This window comes from Podarcis gaigeae (genome assembly GCF_964106915.1).
Source record: "Podarcis gaigeae genome assembly, chromosome: W".
In the NCBI taxonomy this organism is placed as follows: domain Eukaryota; kingdom Metazoa; phylum Chordata; class Lepidosauria; order Squamata; family Lacertidae; genus Podarcis; species Podarcis gaigeae.
In genome coordinates, this window is record NC_139695.1 from 23,842,481 (window position 1) to 23,866,996 (window position 24,516).

Sequence of the window (24,516 nt, forward strand, 5' to 3'; positions counted from 1 at the left end):
GTGTGATTTGACGGTGAGTTTGGCTTGGCCCAATGCAAAAAGTGTGAGGATCCATGAGGATCTGTGCTTCCAAACCATGTTTTTGGGCCATGGAGTTGCTAGGAAGCCGTGGATCTGAGTTTTTTGTGGTGCAGGCTGTGCCCATGGCCAGGATGTTTGATCTGATGGTGACTTCGGGTTGATCTAGTGCAAAAATTATGAGGATCCGTGTTTTTTAACCATGTTTTTGCGCCACTGTGGCCCCAGGAAACAGTGGATGCATGATTTTTTTGAATATGCCAGCAAGTTTGGAAAACTCAGCAGTGGCCAGAGGATTGGAGAAGATCAGTATACATCCCAATCCCAAAGAAGGCAGTGCCAAAGAATGCTCCAACTACCGCACAATTGCACTCATTTCACACGCTAGCAAGGTTATGCTTAAAATTCTACAAGGCAGGCTCAAGCAGTATGTGGACCGAGAACTCCCAGAAGTGCAAGCTGGATTTAGAAGAGGCAGAGGAACCAGAGATCAGATTCCAAACATGCGCTGGATTATGGAGAAAGCTAGAGAGTTCCAGAAAGACATCTACTTCTGATTCATTGACTATGCAAAAGCCTTTGACTGTGTCGACCACAGCAAACTATGGCAAGTTTTTAAAGAAATGGGAGTGCCTGATCACCTCATCTGTCTCCTGATAAATCTCTATGTGGGACAAGAAGCTACAGTTAGAACTGGATATGGAACAACTGATTGGTTCAAAATTGGGAAAGGAGTATGACAAGGCTGTATATTGTCTCCCTGCTTATTTAGCTTATATGCAGAATTCATCATGCGAAAGGCTGGGCTGGATGAATCCCTAGCCGGAATTAAGATTGCCGGAATAAATATCAACAACCTCAGATATGCAGATGACGCAACCTTGATGGCAGAAAGTGAGGAGGAATTAAAGAACCTTTTAATGAGGGTGAAAGAGGAGAGAGCAAAATATGGTCTGAAGCTCAACATCAAAAAAAAGAAGATCATGGCCACTGGTCCCATCACCTCCTGGCAAATAGAAGGGGAAGAAATGGAGGCAGTGAGAGATTTTACTTTCTTGGGCTCCATGATCACTGCAGATGGTGACAGCAGTCATGAAATTAAGAGACGCCAAAAGCAATGACAAACCTAGACAGCATCTTAAAAAGCAGAGACATCACCTTGCCAACAAAGGTCTGTATAGTTAAAGCTATGGTTTTCCCAGTAGTGATGTATGGAAGTGAGAGCTGGACCATAAAGAAGGCTGATCGCCAAAGAATTGATGCTTTTGAATTATGGTGCTGGAGGAGACTCTTGAGAGTCCCATGGACTGCAAGATCAAACCTATCAATTCTTAAGGAAATTAGCCCTGAGTGCTCACTGGAAGGACAGATCGTGAAGCTGAGGCTCCAATACTTTGGCCACCTCATAAGAAGAGAAGACTCCCTGGAAAAGACTCTGATGTTGGGAAAGATTGAGGGCACAAGGAGAAGGCGACAACAGAGGACGTGATGGTTGGACAGTGTTCTCGAAGCTACAAACATGAGTCTGACCAAACTGCGGGAGGCAGTGGAAGACAGGAGTGTCTGGCATGCTCTGGTCCATGGAGTCATGAAGAGTCGGAGACGACTAAACGACTAAACAAGCAAATCCAAGCACCTGTTGTTTTTTTAAAAAACTACTACTACAACAAACAGAGCAAGACGTGGTCTACAGTATCATGGTGGTTTTATTTAATTTGAATGAAAAAAAACATATGAATTTATGAGGATCCGTTTAAAATCAGCTGGATCCGCCTTTTACCCTTTGAGAGAGAGAGAGAGAGAGAGAGAGAGAGAGAGAGAGAGAGTGTGTCACACTCTGTGACACACACAGAAGGGGGTGGGTCGGTCGGGGGGGTGGGTTCTTCTCCCGGAAGTGGGAGGGGGGAGGCTGCTTAGTTTGGCGATTGGATCACGCTTTTGCAACCTTGTAGCGGCGCCTCCGGAGCCAATAAACGGGGAAATGGGTGGGAGGATTGTTCACTTTTGGCCTTCCAAGTTTTCCTGCTTCCCACTGCAATTAAGCATCCCTCTCCATGCACGAAAGACTATACCGAGATTAGAGCTGGCTAGATAGGAAGCTCCCTGCCGAATGACGCTTTTAGACTCCGAAGAGGCAAGGAGCGGCTGCCTTCGGAGGGAGCCTAGGCAGGATTGGACCCTCAATGGCGCCCTTCTGGAGGCTTCACCCGGGGCAAAAAAACAGGCTTGCTCCCCCCCCCCCCCAATAGCTAAGGTCCTGAAACGCTATAAAAAGCTTTATTCTGAAGCTGGTCCAAATCAAACAAACAAAAACGTGACGACGTCAACAGATTTAAAATCAGAGTAAAAACAAACCCGACAGGTGTGCTTGCGAGCATGCCACTACTACATACAGTAATGAAATTTACAGGAGGAATACGATCCCTCCACCCCTTCCTTCCAGGCTCCTTTCACTCTGGGCATTCTTGGCGAGCCACGCGGAGCTCGCCCCGGCCACGTGACCCTGGCTCCGGAAGGAAGATCCCGCTAGGAGGACTTCCGACGCCTTCCCTTCCCAGGCCTAGTGCTGCTTTCTCTCTCAACCCGCCCCTCCCTCGTTCTACTTCCTATTTCTGGCGGTAACGAATCGGATTTCCTTTTCCGGTACGGGGAGAGAGAGAGAGAGAGAGAGAGAGAGAGAGAGAGAGAGAGAGAGAGAGAGAGAAGCAAAGAAAGAAAGAAAGCCAGCCAGCAAAGCTAACTTGAGTCCCTGGGCGCTGGACGGAGAGGCTGAGGCAGGAGCAAGCCGGGCGGTGAGAGGTCGAGGCGGAAGAGGCCTACACCGTGGTCGAGGCAGTGGCAGCGTGCGCGTGTCATGGCGGAGCTGACTCCGGGGCCGAATGCGGCACCCGCGGGGGCGGGTAAGAGCGAATGCTTCGTAGACGCGTTGCATCGCGTCCGCCAGGTAAGGGGCTCGGGGTGGGTCCCCCACCTCATCAAAGCGACCCGCGCCTCGGTCTTTACAGGAGAGGGGCTGAACCTGGAGGAGGCGTTATGTGAAGAGGTGAGGAACGGTCGCCCCTCACGCCTCCTCCTGGGAGAAGGGAGGGACGCGCCTCAGTTGCGGGGAAGCAGTTTTGGCACCTGACAGGTGTGCGGCCCAAACTATACCACTTAGTAACATGACTTGATATTTGACACAGCTTGCTGAGTTCAGAGTATTGGTTTCTGTCTAGCTTAGTTGTCTGCACAGGTAGGCAGTGGCTCTCCAGAGTTTCAGGAAGGGAGCATTCCCCAGTCCTATCCTTAAATGCCACTGGGGATTGAACCTGGAACCTTTTGTGTGCAACTGAGCTGTACCCCTTCCCCATAATATAAGATCATAGGACGTTAACTTATAAGTCAGGTCATTGAGGGGTCTCTCTAGTTCAGTGTTGTCTGCACTGACAGGCGGGGGATAATTCCCAGCCCTACCTGGTGATGCCAAGGATTGAATCTGGGATCTTTGAATCATATGCTAAAAATGAACTTAGATTCTAGTTGTCATGGTTCTAAATTAAAAGCAGATTTCAATAGAGACATAGCCTTATAACGTGGCAGACCATTAGCCCATCTAGCTCAGAGGGCTGGGCTTGACCAGACCTGGAGGAAAAGGCATATGGAAGGTGGGGAAAGCTGTCCACCACACCTCCTGCTGGGAGAAGGGACCAGCATGGATAAAGGTTATTGCTATGAATGCTGTGTCTCAGGTGTGGGGAAGTCTTTTGGCCCTGTTCAGGTGTGTGGCCAAACTACATAGCAATAGGACCATTGTTTTAAAACTAGGAACGTAGGCATATATGCTTTATATTGAGTCAGAGCACTGGAGTCCTTATTGTCTAGCTCAGTATTGTCTACACTGACTGGCAGTGGTTCTCTAGGTTTTCCGACAGGGCGTCTCTCCCAACCCTACTTGGAGATACTACTGTGGATTGAACCTGGGACCTTCTGCACGCCAGGCAGATGCTGTGCTATGTAGCTATACCCCCTCACCTTAAATATCTTTCCAATATATCTCTAGGGGCAGGGTATAAATAATAAATTATTATTATTAAGAAAGACATGAAGGCAATAGCATCATTGATCTTGATTCCTAGCATCAGGTACAGTGTCCTCCTGAAACTGGAGGTCACATACAGTAGAAGTTTTCCTCCTCTAAAAACTAGGTGCGTCTTTTTGTCAGGTGTGCCTTTTTGTCAGGTGCGCCTTATGGAGCGAAAAATACAGTACTTTTATAAACCAAAGAATCTCAAGCATTGTAGCCTTTATGTACTTACAGAAGAGTTGCTTTAACCCAGCAGTAATTTTGGTTTCCCTCAGGGGTTGAAATTAGCATAAGTCACTGAGCTGGTGCTGAGGGGCAGGGAAAAGTGCCTCACATGCTTTTCTGTCTCTTACTGTTGCATGAAGGGGAGTGCGAAATGGGCTGCTTCCGGGTTGGTTCTGTGGCACTCAAGGGGGGCGTCTTGTGATAGGAGAGGGCCGGGCAAAAAAAGAGGGCAAGAGAGGTGGCAGAACATTGTGGGCTGCTGAAGAAAAAGGGGTGTGTGAGCATGTCTCTGTGGCTCAGCTTCGGTTCTCTAGCAGCTATATTGGCGTGAGGTTTTTCCCTCTCCCCTTCCACCTCTGCGGAGCTCAGCTGCAGTCTGTAGCTCTTTTCTCTGTGTGTATATACTACCGCACGTGAGTGTGTATCCTGGAAGGAAGAAAACCAAAAGAGGCTTGGACAAACGGGTCAACCTCTTTTCTTTGGCCTTTGCCCCACCCCTGGCCGGCCATCCACTGTCCTCCCTGGCCGAGGGCGGGTAAAAGGCTGGCCCAAGCAGGTGGGAGGCACCCGCCCAGGTGAACCCCCGCTCGGTGCCGCAAACCCTGCCCACCTGTGGGGAAGGGAGGGCGGAAATTCTGGGAGCTGCGATGGGCTGGCTGGAGGCTGCTCTCCCTTGTCTCCGTTCTGTCTGATGAAGGGGCAGCTGTGATTTGTGAGCAGGACAGGCACCTGGCCATTGCCCTTTCAAATGTGCTCCCTCTCTGTCTCCCCCATCTGTCTTGGGGTGTGTGTAGGGAAGCACACTCATTTCAGTGACTGTTCAGTCTGACTACTTTAGATAGATATTCCCCCACCCCTTCCCCTTGCTCTTTGGTCCTAATAATCTTTGCCTATTGATGTAAGTGTACTTATGCAGAAAGCATATTGTTGTTACATTAAGGAATGCAGCAGAGCCCATAAAGACCTGAGAAAGAAAGAAAAAAGTAGTTCACAGGGAAGGTGAGTTCCTTTGCTATCATGCTACTAACTTGGAGGTATGTTTTTTGTGTTGTTATTTATGTAGCACTTTACAGGGTATGAAATGCCTTTAGACACATTCTTAAGGTAATTGAATTTAACTGTTAGGTGTTGCATTCTTAAAAGGCAGTTTTAAGGATATATATGTATAGTTAGGTGATTGAGACCTCTCCCGCAGCTGAAAGTTACGTCATTAAGCACACGTTGCAATCACCAGCTTGAGTAGCAACTTTCACTGACTGGTTTCTATCTTACTGGGAAACAGAGGAAGTGTTGCTTCCAGCCTCCCATGGATCATTAATGAGCAGCTTTCTGGGAGATTGTACATATGCAGTTAGCATGCCCAAAGTGAATGCTTATGAATGTCGAAAGTACCGTATTTTTCCCTGTATAACACGCAGATTTTTTCTCCTAAAAAGTAAGGGGAAATGTCTGTGCGTGTTATTGAGCGAATGTGTGGTCCCTGGAGCCGTTTGTCCCAAGTGCATGGCAAAAATCATATTGCGCCGTCACGGAGGAGAGGAGGCTGCTGCTTTCCTGCATTCTGCCTCAGGGTCTTATTGCCCACCCTGTTCTGTTTCGGTTGCTGTTTGCTCAAACGGAACAAAGAGCAGTGAAATCCCCTCCCCTCCAGGCAAGCAGAGAGGAAAGCAGAAGTCCTTCCTTCTAATTCCTCTCCGTGCTCCCTCTCTGTGCTCCGGTGCTGCTGCTGCTGCGTCTGGGGACTCGGCAGGCAGCGGAAAACATGCAGATGAGAGAGAGAGAGAGAGAGAGGGCTGGCTTGGGTGGGTGGGTGGACTTTTGCCTTCCTTCCCCCCCCCCCCTTTAAACCCCTCTCCTGCATTCTTAGCCAGCTGCTTCTCCGCACACCCCTCTCATGCTCCTTGTCCCTTCTATATTTTTCCTTCCCTCCCCACTTAAAACGTGGTTACAAAGCACGGATCCACATGGATCCTCAGGATCTTTGCATTGGGTCACCCCAAATTCACCATCAGATCACATAGCAATGATCTGATGCAAAAACAGGGCTGCAATGGTGCAAAAACGTGGTTACAAAGCATGGATCCACATGGATCCTCAGGATCTTTGCATTGGGTCACCTCAAATTCACCATCAGATCACATAGCATGTCCATGGCTACAGCCTGCCCCCCAAAAATCACGTACCCACTGTTGCCTGGGGCTGCAATGGTGCAAAAACGTTGTTACAAAGCATGGATCCACATGGATCCTCAGGATCTTTGCATTGGGTCAGCCCAAATTCACCATCAGAGCACATAGCATGTCCATGGCTACAGCCTGCCCCCCCAAAATCACACACCCACTGTTGCCTGGGGCTGCAATGGTGCAAAAACGTGGTTACAAAGCATGGATCCACAGGGATTCTCAGGATTTTTGCATTGGGTCACCCCAAATTCACCACCAGATCACATGTCTGTGGCCACAGCATGAAGCACAAAAATGATACATCCACTGTTTCATTCAGAATGTTTTTTCCCTTGTTTTCCTCCTCTAAAAACGATGTGCGTGTTATGGTCAGGTGCGTGTTATAGAGCGAAAAATACGGTACTTTTATTTATAGCACCTCTCTTAACATTGCAAATTACTTTAAGTGTCCAAAACTGGTGTGAAACTGCTCGTAGTAACACATATATGCCGGCATCTGTAAATATTAATTATTAAAATGTTTTATGCTTTTAACCAATTAAGAATTGCTATTAAAATGTGATATTAACAATGCGTCAGTGATGTGAATTGTATTAATTCATGCATTTTGAAAAATAAAAAGAAAGTGTTGCTGAACTGGGGGGGGGGGTGATTAGCCATTCTGTTTTTGTGCCTGTAACCTAGGTTCCAGGGGTCATGTGGCGAATAGCTTTTCTATCTCAATTTCTAACACTGGTAGCCCTTTACAACACCATCTCCAGCTGTACAATATCCTCCTAGAGATAGAGCAGCTAGAGCTGTAAACAGTACAGGCATCTCCTCACTTATGCAGGGGTTACGCTCTGGGTCCCCACGTGCATAAGTGAAATCACGTAAAGTAGGGTGCACCTTCTAAAAAGCCTCCAAACACCCTCTCTGCCACTCTCTTCAATCCATACTAAAAACACTGTATCCCAAAATATCCTCAACTAGAATTAAAGCTCTGGGACAGGTTGGAGGATGTGTTGGAAAGCTGCTGCTACTGCGCTACCCTACACAGCAGCTGTTAGGCGGAGAGACTGAGCAGCATAAACAAAGTTTACAAGCACGCCCTGGGATCCCTTGTCTGGCACAGTTCTGTAAACTGAAAACTATGGAGAGGCCTGCTCTGAATAGAGATATTGTATTCTTGTCTCATTACACATGCTAAAGCTATTTTTGGTCATCTGCATACTATCCCTTGCTTTTTCCTGTAGGACTAATTGAAGTCGTTAACCGTTGTTAACAGTCATCAACAGGTTTACCATACCCATTAAGCCAATCACCCATCTCCCACTACCCTTCTAAGAAATACCCCACCCCACCCTCCCAGTATATATAAGGGTCTGGTGATTTCTGCTTCAGTGTATCTGAAGAAGTGTGTATGCACACAAAAGCTTATACCAGAACAAACTTAGTTGGTCTATAAGGTGCTACTGGACAATTTTTTATTTAATTTTTATTTTGACTGCGTCAGACCAACAGGGCTACCTACCTGAATCTGGAATCACTGGGGAGCAAGTCATTGTCTTCTTCTTTGGCAATTACTCATAGCTGAGTAAGATTGCCTTACATAAACATGGTTTTAACAGTGAGTCTGTAAGTGACTGTGGAGGCCAATTCTGGACCCACATGTCCTTCCACAGTGGGGACATTGGTTCCTGGGCAGTAGTTGATCACGGTGTGGATTTGCCAAGCATGCCTTCCTCTTAGCACGTTTCTCCCTTGTGTCCTGAGTTTGAGTGTCTTCAAAGCCCCTGACACCTTTGGTAAAGGCTGTTCTTGAATTGGACACTCACAGGCCATTGTTTCCCAGTTGTTGGTGTTTATACTACATTTTTTAAGATTTGCCTTGAGAGAGTCTTTAAACCTCTTTTGTTGACCACTAGCATTACACTTTCCATTTTTAAGTTTGTAATAGAGTATTTGCTTTGGAAGGTGATAGTCAGGCATCCGAACAAAATGGCCAGTCCAACCAAGTCGATGTTGAAGAATCATTGCTCTGACACTGGGGATCTTTGCTTCTTCTAGTACACTGGCATTAGTTTGCCTGTCTTCGCAAGTGATGAGTAATTTTTTTTTGAGATGCCATTGCTGGAATCTTTTGAGGAGCTGGAGATGGCGTTTATAAGTGGTCCATGTTTCACAAGCATACAGTAAGGTTGGTAGTACAATAGCTTTGTAAACAAGCATTTTGGTTTCCCTGAGAATGTCCTCAAACACTCTGCACTTCAATCAGGAGAAAGCTGCACTCACAGAGCTCAGGCGATGCTGGATTTTGGCATCAGTGTCAGCCCTTGTGGAAAGATAACTGCCCAGGTAGGAGAAATGATCAAAATTTTCCAACGTTACACCATTGAGTTGTATTTGTGGTGCTGCAGAGGGGTTGTTTTTTGCTTGTTGGTGGAGCACTTTGGTGGTTTGGATGTCGAGCGATAGGCCAAGCTTTTTGTAAGCTTCTGCAAAGATATTTAGGATGGTTTGAAGGTCATCCTCTGATTGCGCACACACTATGCTGTCATCAGCACACTGAAGCTCAGGAAGTTACGGTAATCTTACTCTTTGCTTTCAGTCTACTCAGATTAAAGAGCTTTCCATCTGTTCGATAAATGATTTCTACCCTGGTGGGGAGTTTCCCTTCGACAGTGTGTAGGATCATGGTGATGATAAATAGAGTTGGGGCAATAACACAACCCTGTTTAACACCTGATTCCACTGTGAATGGTTCACTTTGAGAGCTGTTGTTATCCACGATTGCTCCCGTCATATTATCGTGGAGGAGCTGAATGATGTTCACAAATTTATCTGGGCAGCCAATTTTCAGGACAGTCAGCGGGGCATTGTGATTTACAGTGTCGAAGGCAGGGTGGATTTGATTTAAATAAAATCAATTTAAATCACTAGCCAGTAAGACTTGATTTAAATCTCTTTTTTTTACCCATTCGTGCTGGTATAATCTTAATATTCACAATCAGATGAAAGTTTCATTTTTGGAATAATAAAATTTCAGAGTAGTTTTTACAGTTATATCAAAAATTACTGATTTGGTTATACCAGGCATAGTCAAACTCGGCCCTCCAGATGTTTTGGGACTACAACTCATCCCTAGCTAACAGGACCAGTGGTTAGGGATGATGGGAACTGTAGTCTCAAAACATCTGGAGACGAGTTTGACTATGCCTGGGTTATACTATTAGAAATACATAGACAGTTAACTTAATAAACCTCACAATAATTTCATAATTAACTGTTTATAGGGGCTATTTCTCCCAGCAGCCCTGGCTTGGGAGAGGCTGGTCTTCCTTTTCTAGAGGGGAGGGGGGAGGAGGAGAAATACAGTTGGTAGGCCTAGGCTGGAACAGGCTTGCAGAAAGGACAGGCCGAGGAGAAGCAGGCTGGTGGAAAGCTGGAAAAGGGGAACCAAGAACTGGAGCAGAGAACTTCAGGGATTCCTGATGCAGGACTGAAGTTCCAGGTAGAGACTTTATAGTTTGGACAATGTCAGGCGAGCCCTGGGAAGTAGTGCCTGGAACCAGTGAACTCTTTTATTAGTTGACTGGCAAGCACTTCAAGGTCTCGCCAGGGACTTACAGATCCCAGTTACTGTTTCCACTCGCCCCCCCCCCCTTTGGATTTGCTTCTACACTCAGGTGTACAGTTCTGTACAGTTAAGTTAGCGCAGTTGTTTGAACCCAGTGGGATTGGGAAGAGGTTGCCAGCCCTGAAGTGCCTTCAGCATTTGCCTCAAGGCTGAGTTGCACAGACACGCAACTGACTTGCACAATTATTATGCAAAGATTTCAAACTTGTGGATTATTCTGCTCACAAGGTTGCATTTTCATTTTTTACTGCTTCATGCTTAGCTACTTGTGCAGATCTATTCTACTCCAAACAATCTATTCATTGAACCTCTTGGAACTTAGCATTTGGTAAGGGGTTGATTCTGTGTATATAAATTTGCAAAGGAACAATGGGATTAAGGTTTTTTCCTCAACTCTGTGTGTTTATTTTATAACATTTTTCCTGTGAAGAAAAGACATGTTATCTCTGTAGACACAAATTCACACTTTTGAGAACTGCAAAAGCAAGCATCTGTGTTTATATCTTCTCATTAGAAAAACTGTCCCAAATAATCTTACAGAAACTTCTGGAAGATCATGACATTGTGAATGGATTAATGGAATTCATTTACCAAAAAAATTAAACATTGCATATAAAACCTCATGCTACATAATTAAAAACAAATCCTTATTTCCTGATGAATAGCTTTTGAACTATAACGTAACTTAAATAGAAAACTATCTTTAGAAAGATTTTTCCTCCAAAAACATTTTTTTAAAAAAATCCAATTTAAATTAAAAAAACCAATTTTAAAAAATAAATCTGATTTTATATTTTTTTAAAAATATCATTGATTTTTATCCACCCCGGTCGAAGGCCTTAGTCAGGTCATGCCATATACAGGCGTTGGTTTTGCTCTCTGCATTTGGAGCTGTCAAGCAGTGAAAATCATGTCCACTGTCCCCCTAGAAGGCCGAAAACCATTTTGGGATTCAGGAAGGTTCACCTCGGATATTGTTAAGAGATTGTTTGCTAAGATCCTTGCAAGAATTTTGCCAACCGCATATAAAAAAGGATGCCTTGATAGGTTCTGCAATCGTGTCTATCACCTTTTTAAAAGAGGTTGATAACTTTGGCATCCCTAAAGTCTGCTGGGATCTCCTCTCTCCCAGATTTTTCCGATGAGCTTGTGAAGTTGTTGTGCAAGTTCAGTTCCACCCACTTTGAAGACCTTGGCAGGTATCCCATCAGGTCGGCTGGCTTTGTTGTTTTTCATTTGGTTAATAGCTGTACACAACTCACCCAAATTTGGAGATACTGCAAGCTCATCTCTAATTGGTTTTTGCAAAATTTGTGAAAGGACCTCAGCAGCTGCGGGTGAGTTGTGGTTAAGGAGATGCTGGTAATGTTCTTTCCAGCATAATGCAATAGCTTCTTTATCTTTTAGAAGTGTGGTACCATCAGTTGAGCATAGGGGGCATATGCCCATAGATGGTTGTGATGGGATGATGAGCTGCTTGTGCGTAAAAGCTTAGTCCCTCAGAGTTTGCCCAGATTAGCAAAGCTCTGTCTGTAGCGGAGCCCCTTAAGCATGGCTCCCTCAATCGCTGGCAGAATCCGACAGTGGGCGTTTGCGGAATCTCTTCCAACATAAAAGCTCCTTAACGGAAACGCGTCTTCTGGACTCTCGGCGTGACAGTTTCCGGCGAGGTGTGGGTGTCCCTATAGGAGGTCCTGAAACCTCCTCACTGTTTTCGCTAGAAGTGTCCCAGAGCCATCCCTCCGACTCCCTTTCCCTCGGAGCTCCTTCTCTCCCCCTGCTGGTTCCCTCTTCTGCTGTTAAGTCTCTCCTAACCTCCTTGAGCCCTTCCACCACCTGCTCTTCCGATGGCAGTTCCCTGACAATGGTCTTTGTGGCTTTAAAGAAACTGTGCATCATGAGTGTCGGCTAAGTGCTCGATCTCTTGAGCTTTATTTTATCCACCACGTGTTCTTGGGTTCTCTGGTTCTTCTTTGAACCTCAGCCTTAACATTGGCATAGGTTTTTTTCTTAGTGGCGCAGTTTCTATCTCTTTGCCAGATCTGAAAGACCTTCCTTTTCTTGTCAATAATGCCTTCAAATCTCACTGTATTCTCATCAAACCAGTCCTGGTGTTTCTTGGTTTGGTATCCAATAGTTCGTTCACAGGCTGCAATAATGGATGTTTTTGTTGGCTATTTGCAGTTTAGTAGTGCTTCAGAGTTCAAAATTGGGAAAGGAGTACGGCAAGGCTGTATATTGTCTCCCTGCTTATTTAACTTATATGCAGAATTCATCGTACGAAAGGCTGGGCTGGATGAATCCCAAGCCGGAATTAAGATTGCCGGAATAAATATCAACAACCTCAGATATGCAGATGACACAACCTTGATGGCAGAAAGTGAGGAGGAATTAAAGAACCTTTTAATGAGGGTGAAAGAGGAGAGAGCAAAATATGGTCTGAAGCTCAACATCAAAAAAACGAAGATCATGGCCACTGGGCCCATCACCTCCTGGCAAATAGAAGGGGAAGAAATGGAGGCAGTGAGAGATTTTAATTTCTTGGGCTCCATGATCACTGCAGATGGTGACAACAGTCACGAAATTAAAAGACGCCTGCTTCTTGGGAGAAAGGCGATGGCAAACCTAGACAGCGTCTTAAAAAGCAGAGACATCACCTTGCCAACAAAGGTCTGTGTAGTTAAAGCCATGGTTTTCCTAGTAGTGATGTATGGAAGTGAGAGCTGGACCATAAAGAAGGCTGATCGCCAAAGAATTGATGCTTTTGAATTATGGTGCTGGAGGAGACTCTTGAAAGTCCCACGGACTGCAAGAAGATCAAACGTATCCATTCTTAAGGAAATCAGCCCTGAGTGCTCACTGGGAGGACAGATTGTGAAGCTGAGGCTCCAATACTTTGGCCACCTCATGAGAAGAGAAGACTCCCTGGAAAAGACCCTGATGTTGGGAAAGATTGAGGGCACAAGGAGAAGGCGACAACAGAGGACGTGATGGTTGGATAGTGTTCTCAAAGCTACAAACATGAGTCTGACCAAACTGCGGGAGGCAGTGGAAGACAGGAGTGCCTGGCATGCTCTGGTCCATGGGGTCATGAAGAGTCGGACACGACTAAACGACTAAACAACAACAGCATTGCAGAGAGCTTGCTGGGGAGACCATGCATTAAAAAGGGACTAAAACAATAACTTAAACAAGGTTTTAATAACAAAAACAAAAACTCCTTGTACACTAAATACATCAACAACAAACATGACCCAACCACCAACCCATCCCCCAGGGTAAGGAGAGAGCTAGGTGCTGCTCCTTATATACTATGCCCAAATGCTGACACAGCTTAATTAACTCAACCTAGCAGCACCTGCTATGTTTCACAGGTGTAAGACTGGGTCTCGTTATTTGCGCTGGCCCTGGCCCTTAAAGACATACACAACTTGTGAAGCAATAATGAACCTTCACATTTTAAAGTGACCATTCAACAGTTTTTAGCTTCGTCCAGTGTTCCTCCGTGTCATTTGGGAATTCTGAAAGCAGATACAGTGGTGCCCCGCAAGACGAACGCCTCGCAAGACGGAAAACCCGCTAGACGAAAGGGTTTTCCGTTTTGGAGGCGCTTTGCAAAACAAATTTAACTATGGGCTTCCTTCGCAAGACGAAAGCCCATAGGGAAATCTCCGGGACAGCGGGGAACCGCAGCGCGTCTTCCCCACTGTCCTCGGACCTCCTCCGAAGGCTGACGGTGGAGCGGAGAGACCTCCTCCCGCCGCCAGCCTTTGGAAGGCTCCTCTGAAGGCTGGCGGTGGGGCGGAGAGACCTCCTCCAGCCGCCAGCCTTCGGATGGCTGCTCCGAAGGCTGGCGGTGGGGCGGAGAGACCTCCTCCCGCCGCCAGCCTTCGGATGGCTGCTCCGAAGACTTGCGGTGGGAGGAGGGTTTTCCTTCCCACTGCCAACATTCAGAATGCTGTTCTGAATGTTGGCGGTGGGGAGGAAAAACTCTCCTCCCACCGCAAGCCCCGGCAACAGAGGAGAAGCGCTGCACACCTTCCCCTCTGTTCCCGTACCTGTCCTGAAGGCTTGCGGTGGGGAGAAAAGCCCTTCTCCGCACCGCCAGCCTGGCAAGCGGTCTCCATAGGAACGCATTAATTGATTTTCAATGCATTCCTATGGGAAACCGTGCTTCGCAAGACAAAAAACTTGCAAGAAGAAAAAACTTGCGGAACGAATTAATTTCGTCTTGCGAGGCACCACTGTAGTCCTTAAGAGTTGTTCGGAGGCAATCTTGCTTAATGGGCTCTTGAAGCGCTTGAGTGTTCATTTTGCGGCTTGGTTTCCTTCCTTGAAGCCTGTGTTGAGGTATAATCTTGATAGCCATCGTGGAGCATATTAATTGATGATCTGCCCAGCAATCATCAGCACTCGTCATAGCTCTAGTAAGGAGCAATTTTCAGCTCGGACAATTACATAGTCTAAGAGGTGCCAGTGGTTTGACCGAAGGTGCCTCCCAAGATATTTTAAATTTATTTTTCTATTGAGTGTGTTGGTAATAACAACATATCAACAAAAGTAAGATTTTGTTCTGGATGCTGTTGCCAATTCCTTCTTTCCCAATAGTCCCAGGCCACAGTTCAAAATCTTGTCCAACTCTTGCATTAAAGTCACCCAGGAGGATAATTTTATGCTCCTTAGGTATCTCTGATAGGATGTAGTGCCAGCCAGCTCATCCCTAATATTATTGGGGGTCCTGCCAGTGTGGCTACGTGAAAGGCAATGGTCTCCGTGTGCCTGGAAACCCTCATTCTCATTGGTGGGGTCTAGTGCGTCACTTCCCCTCCCAGAAGTTCTCTGCCATCGATGGTGGTCACTTGCAAGGGGAAATCTAGGGGCAGCAGGTGGAGTTGGTGCTCCAGAGCGAAGTCCTTGCTGAAGAAATTGCAGGAGCTGCCTGAATCCAGCAGCCCCTTCACCTTGACTGGGTGCCCATTCGGGAGTTCTAGCACCACTTCTATGGCTATAGCTGCCTTGGGGGGGGGGTCTGGCTGGGGCACTTCTATTGGTTTCTGGCCTGGCTGCTGTGCCCGCTGAGTGGCAGCCAAGCATTGGCGTTTCCCTGCGCCTGCCCCTTTTCCCCCTCCTCCTCACAGCCAGCGGCTCCCACCCTCCCTTGCCATGCCTTTCTTTGAGGGTAGACCCTGGCAAAATGTCCTGGCCGTTGGCAGAGGAAACACTTCTTGGTGGTTTTCCAATCCTTTCCCTCCTTCTTGCGACCTTCACTGGAGTTTGAAACCTCGCACGCGCGCCATCTATTTCCATTGGCTCAGCCGGCTGGGAAGGTTGCCTCGGCATTTCAGGAATGCGGTAGTCATGGCAACGTCCCCCTCTCCCTTCACGCTTCTCCTGAGCCCGCGCTTCCTGTCGTACTCCAAGCGCAAGCACAGCCTTGATCAGCTGATCCATCGACTGCGGGCGGGGCGCGCGGGAAAGCTCGTCCTTCACCATTGGGGACAACCCCTCCTCAAACAACATTTGAATGGGCTCAGAGTCCAGATCCCACCCGAGCCGGTGGATCAGCATCGCAAAACGCGACCAGCAGTCTCTAACTGATTGGCTCCCCTGCTTGCACCCCGTCAATTCCCGGCGAGTCACATTTTGCTCCACTTCACTGGAATACATTGCATCCATCGCGCCAAAAAATTTCCTAAGGTCCTTCAAGGCAGCATTTTGCATCGCCATTAGGGGCCTGATCCATTCCCGGGCCCCATCCTGTAGATGCCCGACAATATAGGCTACCCTTTCCCCATCATCAGCAAAGTCATTATGCTGCAGGTCCAAAGCGTACTCTATTTCCGTTCGGAACGCGTTATAGTCCTGGGGCTTCCCCCCCAAACATGTGTACCAGTACCTTCTTTGCGACAGGGGTGGGTCTGACCTGTGCATCCTGAGTCTGCCTTTCGTCTAGCCGCGCCGTCAGCAGAGCCACATGCTGTTCTAAATCTCGGTTCCTCTCCACCAGATTTTGCACTCCAGCTGCTTGCTCTGTGGCGCCTGCTCCTCCGGTTTGGCTCATGGTGCTGCCTGCCTGTTGCTGTGCACAAGCAACGTCAGGGACTGACGGATTGCTGTAATGGTTATATGGGGTTGCTCGTGCGTAAGTTGCCGCCACTCCTGGCTAGGTAGCCTGGTTAAACCTTTCCTGGCTGGACAGCCCTTCACTTCGTGGCTGTTCAGTCGCTAGCAGAATCCGTCAGTGGGCGTTTCTTGAACTTCTTCCAGCAAATAAGTTCTTTGACGCCAAATCTACGCCTACTTTCCCTGCGCGGACGTCTTCTGCGCAGGGTGGGTGTGGGTAGCGGAGGACCTGTGCTCTCCCCGCTGGTCTCCAGCGAAGAGTCCTGGAGCCCCCTCTCCAATTCCCCCATCCGCCCCCCTTTATCCCTGGTCTGGTGTTACGCTGATTTCCTTCCCCAGCCGATGAGTCTCCTCTCTCCCTGCTTGGCCCTTCTCCGGCATCGCTTGGGAGCCCTGCCTCCACTTCTGGCTCCAATGTCAGTTCCCTGACAGCGGGGTATAAATAATAAATTATTATTATTATTATTATTATTATTAGAATTAGAATTAGAATTAGAATTGGCATAGGTTTTTTTCTTAGTGGCACAGTTTCTATCTCTTTGCCAGATCTGAAATGCCTTCCCTTTCTTGTCAATCATGCGTTCAATCTCACTGTCATTCTCATCAAACCAGTCCTGGTGTTTCTTGGCTTGGTATTCAATAGTTTGTTCACAGGCTGCAATAATGGATGTTTTTAGCTTGGTCCAGTGTTCCTTGGTGTTATCAGGGAATTCTGAAAGCAGATGATCCTTAAGAGTCGTTTGGATGCAATCCAGCTTAATGGGATCTTGAAGGGCTTGAGTGTTCATTTTGCGCCTTGGTTTCCTTCCTTGAAGCCTGAGTTTAGGTATAATCTTGATAGCCATCGTGGAGTGTATTAGTTGGTGATCTGTCCAGCAGTCATCGGTGCTCGTCATAGCTCTGGTAAGGAGCACATCACGTCGATCTTTAGCACGGACAATAACATAGTTTAGGAGATGTCAGTGGTTTGACCAAGGATGCCTCCATGAAGTTTTAAATTTATTTTTCTGTCAAAAGAGTGTGTTGGTAATAACAAGGTTGTGCGCTGCACATATCGTCAAAAGTAAGATTCCGTTCTGGTTGCTGTTGCCAACTCCTTCTTTCCCAATAGTCCCAGGCCACAGATCGAAATCTCGCCCAACTCTTGCATTAAAATCACCCAGGAGGATAATTTTATGCTCCTTAGGTATCTCTGATAGGACGGTATCCAGCTGAGAGTAAAAATTTTCTTTAATGTCTTCATCGGCATCCAGTGTTGGTGCATAAGCACTTAGAATAGTGGCCTGTTGGTTTTTGGCGAGTTTATTCGAAGGGTTGAGAGTCGCTCATTAATGCCGGTAGGGACTTCTGACAGGAGCTTCACAAGATCATTTTTTATAGCGGAGCCTACCCCATGTATTTGATGTTCTTGTTCAGATAGACCTTTCCAGAAGAATGTGAAGCCTCCTTTTTCTTCCTTCATTTGTCCCTCTCCTGCTGCAATATCGATGTTAAAATGTCACAACTCTGTTGCAATGATGAGAATTCTGTGTTCAGGACGCTCATTATCTGTGTTATCCAACAAAGTCTGTATGTTCCATTGCCCTTTACGACCACTGTATGTTGACCCCACTGGGCATGGTAATCCAGTCAGGGAAAAAGGGAGGCAGACTATGTTTAGGGCAGCCTTTCTAGCCCCTCCCCCTTTTTCAGGGTGAGCAGAGTGGATCCTAAATAGGGCTGTTCAGTCATGGATTTAGCTGCCGAACTGCTCAACTGCCTCATTCCTTGAGTCAGAGTGACTGAATCTGTATCCACCGCCCATGTGCCTGTTCATGACTAGGGGATTCCAGATTTCATGATCCTGCCCCTGTTACCATTTGCCTATCGCCATGGGACTTTGAGGGTTTGGGATGGGGATGGGTTTTTGGAAGACGCCTGTGCATGAATTTGTTTTATGTGTGTATATCAGTGCATGCCGATCAACACACAGTCTTCGCAGTAAGGCTCTGTTCCTTTTTTTTTGTAATAATTTTTTATTGATTTTCCATTAAACACATATAACCAAATCAAACATTTTCACAAATTTCAACTTTTGGACTTCCGCCAGCTTCTCTGCCAATCTTCCATATTAATATTTTTTATTACGCATTCCCTAAATTTAATATTGCCTTTTAATATACCCTTCCTATCTTGTTCTCTTTTTTACAATACTCCTCAAACTTTCACAGAGCTTCTTTAAACCCCGCTAGCGTTATTTGATCATCACATATATCTTTCAGATTTCCCCAGTCCTCGATGAACTTGTGATCTCGTTGATATCTAATCTTCCCAGTTAGCTTGTCCAATTCTGCATACTCCATAAGTTTCATTCTCCATTCTTCAAGGGTCGGTAGTTCCTCCTGTTTCCATTTTTGGGCCATTAATATTGTAATGGCTTTAAGGGTTGCTTGTGCGTAAGTTACCGCCTATCCTGGTTAAGCCGTTTCCCTGGTTACCGCCTCGCCTGGTTAAGCCGTTTCCCTCTGGACAGCCCTCCACTCCGTGGCTGTTCAGTCGCTGGCAGAATCCGTCAGTGGGCGTTTCTTGAACCTCTTCCAGCAAAGAAGCTCTTTGACGCCAAGTCTCCGCCTACTCTCCCTGCGCGGAAGTCTCCTGCGCAGGGTGGGTGTAGGCAGCGGAGGACTTGTGCTCTCCTCGCTGGTCTCCTGCGAAGAGTCTTGGAGCCTCCTCTCCGCTTCCCCCATCAGCCCCCCTCTATCCCTGGTGTAGCGCTGATTATCTTTCCCAGCCGGGGACATCCCTCTCTCCCTGCTTGGCCCCTCTCCAGCATCGCTGCTGAGTCTCGCCTCCTCTGCTAGCTGCGATGGCAGTTCCCTGACAAATATTCTCGCCGCTGTTACAGCATATTGGGAAAGTTTACAGTCCCTTCTGTTTATCTCAGTTCCTGTTATTCCTAAAAGAAAGGCTTCTGGTTTCTTTACAAATGTATATTTCAACATCTTTTTCAGCTCATTATATATCATTTCCCAGAAACCCTTCACTTTCTTACATTCCCACCACATATGGTAAAATGTTCCTTCTTTTTCTTTACATTTCCAACACTTATTACATGTTTTATACATTTTCGCTAGTTTAGCCGGTGTAATATACCATCTATATACCATTTTCATAACATTTTCTTTTAACGCAGTACATGCTGTAAATTTTATATTTTCCTTCCATATCTTTTCCCAATCCTCCAATTGTATATTATATCCAAAGTCCCTGGCTCTGTTCCAATGGCATGAGTATCACGACGACCAGTAGATTCCTATCTGCTGCAGCCTTCATCCGCCTTCACAGCCATTGTAACATACCGCTTGTTATCATCCGCCTGTTATGCCGTTGAGGATTTCTTGGGTCATTCTTTGTCTAGCTCCTCCCCTTTGACCTTAGTGCCTTGGGTGACCCTGCTGGGAGTACAAGACTCTTGACGGCTCCACACACAAGGGTCATAGGAATGTGCAAGCCCACTCACCACAACAAGGTGATGATCCAGCAAGTGAGCAAGTACAGTCGACTATTGCCTGGTAACTAGAAAAGCTCTTATATCAATTAATTTGTTTAATATTGATAATAGGACAGAAAGTGACCATTTGCCCTTGGTTCTTTCTATTGTACCCCAGGACATAAACTTGCACCCCCCAGTCCGGATGCCAAACCATGAACTAGATGGAGGCTTGCCGATCAGAAAGTCGGCAGTTTGAATCCCCGCAATTGGGTGAGCTCCTGTTGCTTGGTCCCTGCTCCTGCCAACCTAGCAGTTCAAAAGCATGCAGCAGAAGTAGATAAATAGGTACCGTTCTGGCGGGAAGGTAAACAGCGTTTCCGTGCACTGCTCTGGTTCGACAGAAAGCGGCTTAGTCATGCTGGCCACATGACCTGGAAGTTGTACGCCGGCTCCCTCGGCCAGTAAAGCAAGATGAGCACTGCAACTCCAGAGTCATTCACGACTGGACCTAATGGTCAGGGGTCCCTTTACCTTTACCTAAAGCAGTCTACTGCAGTTAATGCCAGACTAAATTTGGAATCAGCAATATGATCAAAAAATTAAAAGGTCAATCTGTAGAAGCTTCTATTGAGGCATATGATAATCTCATTGAACTTTTACAGGATGTGGTCTCAACTAGCGTAAATTCGGGTGACAAAACCATTAATTCCACAGGGTGTAACTGGTTCATCAATGCTTGTCACAGCAAGAAAAAAGATCTTAGGGACTCTTACAGAGAGTATAGTAAAGCTGGCCTAAGTTACTTACCTCCAACCTATCTTGTATTGAAAAGATAGTATAAGCACTGTTAGCAATGAAGAAAAGGCAGCTTGAACATAATTCCTGGTCCTTACTATTGAACGATTTCTTAAATAATGATGCTAAAGGGTCATTCCACACCAAATCACCTGCTTTTCATACTCGACCGTGCTCTCACGACTCAGATTTTCTTCAAAAAAAAATTATGTGTACATACCTATGAGATAACCACAAATTAATTTTTAAAGATATTTTGGTCCAAAATTGGGTGCAGGAGAATTTTTTTAAAAAAAGTTTTCTTCCCCCCAGAATTGAAGAAAATCTGAGTCATGAGAATACATGGCACCAGGTGATTTGGTGTGGAATGACCCCAAATTGTTCTGGCACTTGGTTTTCAATATGTTAAAAAATAACACTCCTGCCCCCAGGTGCACCATCCCGACTCATATATGGGAGAATCATTTAAAAACAATTTTTGCTGAAACTTCAAACTCCCTCTCCAGAAGTGATGGTCCTGCTATTGACGTATTAAATGTCCCATTATGGAACAAGGTCATAGTAGAAGAATTAATCAGGAGCCTAAAGAGTGGCAAGGCCCCGAGCAATGATGATTTCAGAGGAGCTGATCAAATCGAATAATAATAACATAATCTCCGAAACCTAAGCTGCTTTTCGTGCAAACTACTCAACATCTGACCAGACCACTCCAAGGCAATCTATGTGGCCTTTATGGACCTAAAATCTTCCTTTGTAGTCAAAGTTGTATTGAGTGATGGAGGACAAAAGATTCTTATACCTTACAAAAGCCTTATATAGTGATAGTAACATGCAGGTAAGATACGGCCCACTGGGGCAACACTCTGACATAATCACGATATCAAGAGGGGTCAGGCAGGGTTTTATTCTTGCCCCCCCCTATTGTTTAATCTTTAAAAACATGATTTAGAGTAAGTCCTAATGGGCTGAGATGGGCACTGCCCCAAACTGGGGATAAGAAGCACCCCACTTCTATTGTATGCGGATGAAGTTGCTATCCTTTCACGCTCCAAATCTGGGTTAAAACATCAGCTGAGGAAGTTTTTGGATTATTTCTCTGAAAATGACCTCACAATCAATTATGCAAAATATAAAATTATGGAAATAAATTCTCCTCAAACCTATGGTTCCTCAACGGTCATGCCTCGAACAGACCAAAAGCTTTCGGTATTTAGGATTTATCTTTCACCACACAAAGTCTTGGAACACCCATTGGTTGATTACATCCCAAGTAGCAGAGGTAAGCAAACTGGCAATTCTCTGTTTCTTTCATACACAGGGAGGTCAGTATACCTTAAAAGTATTTAATGCGAAATCTGCATCACAACTCTTATATGCTGCCAACATTTTGTACAAGGGCTCTTTTCTCAAGCTTGATACATTTCAGTTAAAGTTTCTGAGGTCCTTTCCTTACTGCAGGTATTAAATTGTGTACCAAATTTGATACTTCTGTTGGAAACAGAAGGTCCATTTTCAATTAAGGCCTGGTGGAGTGCTATGAAAGAATCCGTGTGTATGGCATTGGGAACGGTCTACTCCTTCATTTGATACATCAGCTCTTGGTCAAAAACCATGGTGCGTAAGGCCTCCTTGATAGGTCTTTCACCATCTTTTCTTACACACCTGGGGTATGATACTGCTGTCAAAACTGAAACAGAGGTTATGGGAATACTGTCTTTAGTGATTTACAATCTTGCTCACAGGACCTGTGGCCCTGCAGGGTTTTTTATTTGACCGTCTCTTAACTATCACCTTCTGTTTTCTAAAGCCAGATTTTTCCCTTCTGAAGTGCTGAAGTGAAGATTGACTGGTGTCCCATGCCAAGATAGGCTGTGCCCATGTTCCTAGGAAGTTGAATGTATAGAACACATTTTATTGTATTGTAGTCTGTATAAACAGGTTAGACAGCATCTAATCGATCCAATACCAACAGAACAACCTGGAATTGCTGAATCCTTTTATGTTAAGCTTCTCCTTGAGGATAAGTTTGATACTATTACATTGGCTGTGGCAAAATTACTCTTGGAGGCAGTAAAAATCAGAAATCAGTATGTACAGGCTAATGCTCCTCTGTTGGCTAGCAAGGCTGATTTTACACCTTAATAACTGTTGATATTTACTATTGTTGTACTGTGTATTTGGGGTCTATGGACTACAATAAAGTTGTGTGTGTGTGTGTGCATGCCCGTGCTTTTATGAGCCAGGATGGACAAGGGTCAAGAAGACAGGTGGTTGTTTTTACTCGTCCAAGCAGCCTGTCCACATCCTCTGAGATAACAGGTTAAAACTGATCCCATACAACTTGACTAGAAAGAGCATGGGCACTCTCCCGCCCCAGCCCTGCTACCACAGTGTGTTGATGTGTGCGCAGAATATATTCTTGAGTTTTCTTCTCATAAACTTACAGCAGTTTCTTTTCTATTGAGCTTCTTTATTGTTGACAAAGATTTACATTTTGTCAAATTCAAATAAAATAACATTATCCTTTCCTTCTTCCAGCCATCTGGCTCTGAGACTCAGTGCTGAGTCATGTACAATTCACACACTGACACTTTACATATTCTCTCTCTCTCTCTCTCTCTCTCTCTCTCTCTTTAAATTTTATTGTTTTTCCAAAAATATCAAAATGGAAAAAACAGAAAAGAAAAAAATAATAACCAAATTAAACCATATTTTTTTGGTTGACTTCCTTCCACTCCCCCTCTTGGTTCCATTATAATATACTTGTTCATGCACGTCCATAATATCTTATATACTTAACCGTCCAATTTTAAAACCTCCTTCATCTTAGTACAAGTGACTTTTAAAAGTTATACTATATACACAAAGCTTAAAAATATGCATTTACCAGTTGCTCTTTTTATAATAATTTGTTCTGCATAGTCCAGTAATTTATTTTACCAGTCTTTTTCTTAATCTTCTTTGGCTGAGTCTTCTTCCTTCCATAGGGGCTGGCTGGTCTTGGCCCGGCATCCAGTCTCGTATATTGGAACAAAGATTTTCCCTCAAACAATCCGTCAGGGAACTGCCATCGGAGAGTCAGGTGGTGGAAGGGCTCAAGGAGGCTAGGAGAGCTTCGGATGCGGAGGAAGGAACCAGTAGGGGGAGAGGGAGAGTTCCTGCAGAAACTCAATCGGAGGAATGGCTCCAAGATGTTTCCAGTGAGAACAGCGGGGAGGGCTCAGGACCTCCGCTGGGGACGCCCACTCCGCGGAGGAAACTGTCACGCAGAGAATCCAGAAGGAGAGTTTCCGTCAAGGAACTCTTATGTTGGTGTAAATTCCGGAAATGCCCACTGATGGATTCTGCCAGCGATTGAGGTAGCCACGCACCCATGGCTCCTTGGACTGGGAAAGTTTAGGAACTGATGGTAAAGCTTGGGGAATTTAAACGCTTACGCACGAGCAGCCCCCTTTTCCCATTATAGCAATCTATCAGTCCCTGACGCTGCTTGTGCGAAGGATAGGCATCATGAGCAACCCAGCCGGAGGAGCAGGAGGAGCTGGAGGGGGACCAACTCTGGAGGAGAGAAACAGAGCTTTGGAGCACCAGCTGGCACTGCTAACGGCGCGGCTCGAGGAAAGGAGGGCGCAGGATGCACAGGGGAAACCCACTCCCATCGGAAGGTAGGTACCTGGGTTGGTACAGAAATTTGGGGGTGATCCAAGGAACTACCAAGCCTTTAAGACAGAGATGCAGTATGCACTAAACCTGCAACACGATGACTTTGCCAATGAGGAATCGAGAGTGGCTTTTGTGATTGGACACCTTGAGGGAGGGGCTAGAGATTGGGTGAGACCCCTGATGGCAAACAATAATAGCGCCTTAAAAGACTTGAGGAAATTCTTTGGTGCGATGGACTTGATGTTTTCCAGCCAGATTGAACAGGGCGTGGTACGCAGACAGTTAATGGCGTGCAAACAGGAAAATCAATCAGTCAGAGAGTATTGGACACAGTTTACCATGCTTATACATAAAT

The 24,516-nt window shown here is 45.9% G+C and overlaps 1 protein-coding gene across 8 annotated transcripts in view; it reads left to right on the top strand.

Moving 5' to 3' along the window:
* The first annotated feature begins 2,546 nt into the window (after positions 1 to 2,546).
* The window catches only part of LOC310835942 (far upstream element-binding protein 3-like), a 333,755-nt gene continuing 311,785 nt past the window's right edge, over positions 2,547 to 24,516 (top strand). For 3 of the 8 annotated variants that reach the window (XM_083720899.1, XM_083720905.1, XM_083720901.1), the window contains exon 1: positions 2,687 to 2,962. In XM_083720899.1, coding sequence (XP_083577025.1) covers positions 2,873 to 2,962 — 90 coding nt within the window. In that variant the 5' untranslated portion in view covers positions 2,687 to 2,872. Of the gene's footprint in view, positions 2,963 to 24,516 lie in introns of all 8 variants that reach the window. The other 5 variants (XM_083720904.1, XM_083720900.1, XM_083720902.1 and 2 more) reach the window with 4 other exon arrangements.